The sequence below is a fragment of the Urocitellus parryii genome, chromosome 1 (genome assembly GCF_045843805.1).
Source record: "Urocitellus parryii isolate mUroPar1 chromosome 1, mUroPar1.hap1, whole genome shotgun sequence".
Classification (NCBI taxonomy): domain Eukaryota; kingdom Metazoa; phylum Chordata; class Mammalia; order Rodentia; family Sciuridae; genus Urocitellus; species Urocitellus parryii.
The window spans coordinates 131618150-131624149 of NC_135531.1; the positions used below are offsets into that span (position 1 = coordinate 131618150).

General features: G+C 34.1%; 1 protein-coding gene across 1 annotated transcript in view; it reads left to right on the top strand.

Moving 5' to 3' along the window:
• Window positions 1-5433, top strand: part of Cnot6 (CCR4-NOT transcription complex subunit 6) — a 73919-nt gene extending 68486 nt beyond the window's left edge. Inside the window, exons 11-12 of the mRNA XM_077797183.1 lie at window positions 1444-1646; window positions 3569-5433. Of these exons, the coding sequence (XP_077653309.1) occupies window positions 1444-1646; window positions 3569-3781 (416 nt within the window). The 3' untranslated portion in view covers window positions 3782-5433. The remainder of the gene's footprint in view (window positions 1-1443; window positions 1647-3568) is intronic.
• Window positions 5434-6000: the final 567 nt, after the last annotated feature.

Genomic DNA, 6000 nt, shown 5'->3' on the forward strand with positions numbered 1-6000 from the left:
TTACCTGAAGATGGTAGAGAGAATAAACCATAGCCTTTAGAATAGCAAACTACATTGTTGTTGTTCTTTGTGTTTCAGCTCCTTGTTTATACTATCATACAATATACACGTTTATATAGATAAATTTTTTAGCACATTATTGCCATCACAAAAGAGCCACAAAGAAGAAAGAAACAATCTTAATATTTGTTTTCTAAGATCTGTAATTCTTAGTCCATCTCATCAGGCTCTCAGGATACTGCTATTGAAGTGGTTGAGGATTGTTTTCTGGCAATTTCTCTACATGTTTCTGCCTTCTGTAATAGCTACAAAATATCTGAGAAGCAAGAAGAGAAAAGTACAGTGTTTCAAAAGCAAAGATGTGGGAAAATTCCAGTCTTGCTAACTAATTACATGAAAATTAAAATATATTTGCAGAGTGCATTTTATATTTAGTAAATTGGAAAAATAGTATCCAGGATGGTGAAGTAACTCAGTAATTAACTGGTGGCATTCTGTCATAATTGACAGGATTATAAAATGACACACAAAATCCCAAGATTAGGATTAACTATTTTGGAAGTAGGTTAGCATAAGCAAAACCTGTGTACTAAGATGTTGATCGTGGTGTTATCTTTCTTTCTAAATTGTGCCAATAACCTGGATTTTGAAAAACAAGGAACTAGTTTAGACTCCAACCCTTTTTTTGGCAGGGGTGGGTGGGTTGTAGGTGGACACAATACCTTTATTTTATTTATTTATTTTTTACATGGTACTGAGGATCGAACCCAGTGCCTCTCACATGTCAGATGAACACTCTACCATGGAGCCACAACCTCAGCCCCAACCCAATTGTTTTTCTTACAGCCTTTAAAGGTAATTAGGAGGCACATCTGTTTGTGAGCTAGTTATAAATGAATAAAACAAAGTACAAAATGTTGGTACTATGATTACAACTACATAAAAATGGATTAGGACAAGTTATGGCAAATGAAAAAAATGGAAAGTGGGAATGTGAGTGGTTTTTAAAATTTTTTACTATTGCATTTTTTGTTCATTATAGTTATACATAACATTAGGGTCCATTTTGACATAATTATACAAGCATGGAATATAATTTGCTCCAATTCTGCCACTAGTACTCCCTTTTTCATCCCCATCTTCTTCCCTCTGTTCCCCTTCCTCTACTATACTGAACTATTTCATTTTTATAGCTTTTTTTAAAAATTAGCACATTGTGGACATACATAAAGGTAAAATTCATTGTGGTATATTCGTATATGTACATAGGAAAGTTTGATCAGATTCATTCCACCATTTTTCCCTTTTCTTATCCCTTCTTTCTTCTCAATTCCCTTACTCTGCTCCACTGATTTCTGTTTTCTGCATGGTCTTTTTAAATTATATTTTGCTCACTGTATGTTATACTTGACAATAATGAAACCTTGTTTGTCTTCATTTTAGGTGTTGTAGAATATTTGAGCACTGGTGGAGTAGAAACAAATCATAAAGACTTTAAGGAACTGAGATATAATGAAAGTCTTATAAACTTCAGCTGCAATGGGAAGAATGGAATGACCAACGGAAGGATCACTCATGGTTTCAAGTTAAAGAGTGCCTATGAGAGTGGCCTGATGCCTTACACAAATTATACATTTGATTTCAAGGTGTGTCTTAAGATTCATAAGCTTTTAAAAACCTCACTTTTACCAGCAAGTCTTGTCATTTCAGTTAAGTTTTAAAATGTAGGTATGTGTTCAAACTGGAATTAAGCAAATTCTTTGAAAGCAATATACTTGTAATTGCTCTTCTGTAGAATTCCATATATGATTAATGTCTCATCTTTATTTTCTCAATACTGTTAAAATATTTCCCAACATGAGAAGTCACATGAAATAATGGTAGTAAATCAATTCCTGAGTTATCTTTTACCTTTTGGGAATAATTATGTTTCTTACTTGTTCATTACTAATAGCTGTATATGCAATATTATAATACTGCTATCAAGTAAGATGAGGCATCCTTTTATAGTCTATTTTAAATGAAACTGTAATTCTTTGAATGCCATAAATAGCCAATTTTAAGTGTTTCTAAAATATATTTGTGTCTCTTACACAATTAACAGCTTATAGTAGTGGAGCATCTCTTACATTTTTGAGATCATTGATTGTTTAGAGCTATGTCACTTTGTTCAGTTGCCATTTTTAGTTATTTTCTGCATTTCTGTTTTCCTACATCCCAGTTTCCATTTTTGTCTATTAGAATATAAATGAGAGTTTAGGCAGAGTTTTAGGAGCTCTTGCACCTTAAAATGTGGAAATTATGACTTCTGTTGTCCTTAAGAGCTCCTTCCTTTTAGATTCTTAGGCAGACGATTGAAGAAAGACAAGAGTAATAATCAAAGGGTGGGAGAAAGTATAGATTTGTTTGTTTCCCCACTCACCCTCCCTCTTATTTCTGTTCCTAGTATAGAGATAGGAAGAAGGCATTTGTATGCTTCAGTGCTTTTGGCCAAAAGCAGGTAGAGAAGGGGCTGAAGTTATGGGAAGAGAAGGGCAAAAACAGCAGATCCATAACTATGTGCTAAATACTATAGAGACAGGTCTTATATTAGTCAACTTCCTGTTACTATAACAAAATACCTGAGATAATTTTATAAAGTTTTATTTTGGTTCACAGTTTTGGAGGCTCCTAGTACATGATTGAGTAGCCCCATGGCTTTGGAATCTTTGGTGAGGCAGCGGCAAGCACATCTTGGTGGGAGGGGATGGCAGAGCAAACTGATTCCCTCAAAAAACAGGAAGCAAAATCAGAGAAAAAGAAAGAAGAGGGATACCGATCACATAATTCCTTCAAGGCATGCCTTCAGTGACCTATGGACCTCTCATAAGACCCTACCTCTTACAGGTCTATAGGATCACCCCCAATAGAATTCCACTCTAGAGACCAAGCCTTTAAACACATGGACCTTTGGGGGACAGTCAACATGAGGACTGCAGTAGGTTTCAGTCACACAAAAGAAGATGTAATTACAACTTGGGATGATCATTAGCAAGGGGAGAAAATTAATGGGTCAAAGTATTGAGTGGGAGCAGGATTTAGGAAGATCTTTGGAAAATGAACCTAACATTTGAAGAATAAGAGTAACTAATCAGATGACAAATAAAAGAAAGTGTTTGGGGCAGAAGAGATAGCGTGTATGTAAACCCTGGGACAGGAAAAAATTTAGCATCTACAAGATACTTTCTTCCTCCACCCACCCAAAAGGTTTCTATGGTAGTAGAGTAATGAGCAAGGGGAAGTTAACAAAGCGAAGCAGAGGTAGTATCACAAAGATTCAGTATCACGAAGTTTCAATAGTATATTTGGTAAAGATCCATATAAGAAGAATGTTTTGTTGTGCTAAATTTGACATTCTTGGGACCATGTGGTTTCTATAATACTACCTCTTCCCATAAGCTAGTAAATTTGTTTTGTTTCCCAAACATGTAAATGTAAGGGTATGTCTTGAAAACATTCAGTATTTCAGCATTATCTTTTTTTATCTTGTCTTTTTTTATTATTTTTTTTCTTGTTTCTTGTTTTTCAGGGTATAATTGACTACATCTTCTATTCTAAACCTCAACTGAACACTTTAGGCATCCTGGGACCTCTGGACCACCATTGGCTAATTGAGAATAATATCAGTGGCTGCCCACACCCACTTATCCCCTCCGACCACTTCTCACTTTTTGCACAACTGGAGCTCTTACTGCCTTTCCTGCCCCAAGTTAATGGCATTCACCTTCCTGGCAGGAGGTAGTCAAGTACCTACAGAGGATAACCTCAGTTTTATTTGTAAACTTGTGAAAAATCTGAATATAGGGAAGTGAGGTATTGCCACTAGGGATTTTTCTTAATGATGATTTGAATTTTCAATCTGATTATTTGAAATAAGGATAAAGTATGAAAGCCAGGTGCTAGCAACAGACAAATTCTGAGCCCAATATGCTTTATATTACTGCTAGACAGGGATTGGTGTGTTTGCACCTATCTTTAATTTGTTACAAGTAATTTTCCTGTTTCTGCTATCCAGTATAATATTTTCATGCCTTGAAATAGGAAAATGTTTGAACAGCATATTCTCTTTGCACAGAAATCTGTAGCACTACTTTTTTGAGGCCAGTAGTAACATCCAGAGACCATTCTTCCGGACTTCCTCCTTTTTCAGACTTGTTTGTAAAATATAGAATTTAGCCTTGATGATTGTATATGATCCACAGAAGACCTGATTTATGAAATTTTTATACTTAAAAAAATCAGATTTGAAAATGATTGTATTGTAAACTAAGGCTAAATTTTTTTTTTTTTTAAATCCTGTTTCCTGTGTTCTGAAGGCCAGCTTGTAAAAGAGTTGCAACAGACTTTCTCTGCAATGATTTGCACTGTTAGGGTTTTGTTAGCCCTTTTGTACTACTTTATTTTTAAATTGAGAACAATTGTTCTTTAAATCTAAGTCTGCTTTAAACCTTAGGACGTTTTCTTGGACCAGCAGCAACTTATTCATGAATTCCTGAATTTTTTCAAAAACTCTCTCTCTACCAGGACAGATAAGCTGAACAGTGATCTGTAAGCATTTATGGACTGAATGTGATGGTTGATTATATGTACATTCTGATATTTTTAAACCTTTAACTGTTTTTAAGTTATAAACTTATAGCTGCTTAGGTACAGCTTCTTAACTCCTCTTTGAGACACTTCCTGTCTTATCTCCACTGTGCCTGCCTAAATTTGTTCTCACCAAGCACTGCCTGTGCATGCAGAGAAAAATCTGTGCATCCTCTTTTATATTTTTTAAATACTGTTTAACATTTGTGAGAATTTTATGAAAATGCTTTTGTATGAGCTGTGGCTTTTTTCTCATTGTGAAGCATTGAATATCATATTTTGGAATATGTTCATAGGGTGGGTTCCTGGGTCTTTGTACACCAGACCCAAGCACTGCTTCTAGGTGTCATTACACAGTGCTGTTTGTCACCCAGAATACTACTATCATGTGAATTATTTTTGGTTATCTATGTATTCCTTATGTATGTTTTTTAATCATTCCTTTTTTAAGAAAAAGTAATTTTCCATTCATGAAGCAGTATGAATTAGATGTGTTTTCAAAACAGGTCCCTAAGGCAATTCTTCAGATCATTTTTAAAGTGACTAAGTCATTTTAGTGTCAACCAAGATAAAAGTTATATGTACCCTGTGTTTTGCCCATAGTGCCATTAGTAGATTTGAGATTAAAGCCAGCTTTAACTGTGCAAAGTTAAATTGTATATGTTCTGTTCTCATTCATTCTTCTCTCAAAAATCAAATGAATTCAGAGGGAGCTAACTGCTTTTGTTTCAACTGCAGGCAGGGGAGCAACAGGACACCATGTGAGCATTAAGAAAAAAATTGTTGAGTGTTATTAACAATTTTTATACAGAGAATGAGTCATTTTGGATAATGACTTAAAATTTTATGAAAACATTCAGCACTTAAATGTGCTTATTCTGTTTTTTAAGAGAAAAATAAAATTATATACTGTTTAAATAAATGATTTTTTCTTTTTCTTTTCTTTTTTTTTTCCTGAAGAAATTCTTCATAAGGTTTTGATCTTGAATCTTTTGTCTTGGACCTGGTTTTTCCTTTAAGTTTTATGTTTTGTTTTATTTTTTTAAAGATTTTGTTGTTATGGTTTTTCTTTCTTTCTTTCTTTCTTTTTTTTTTTTTTTAAGTTTTAATGACACGAACATATCCAGTTTATAATCAGTACATTGGAAAACATGTAGAACCAGTACATAACTTTTTATGGTATGTTAGTTTTGGTTTGGTTTGGTTTCTTTTTTCTTTTTTTTTTTTCTAAGTGTGAATAAAGGTGTGTTTACTTATTTTTCCTAAACACTGTGTTGGTAACGTGTGATCATGAGAATTTCCAGTTTTCCAGTGAGGGTGAGCTGGAGCTGGTTGGATTGATGAGACCAAGGAAGCCGCTTTTCCTATGACCTA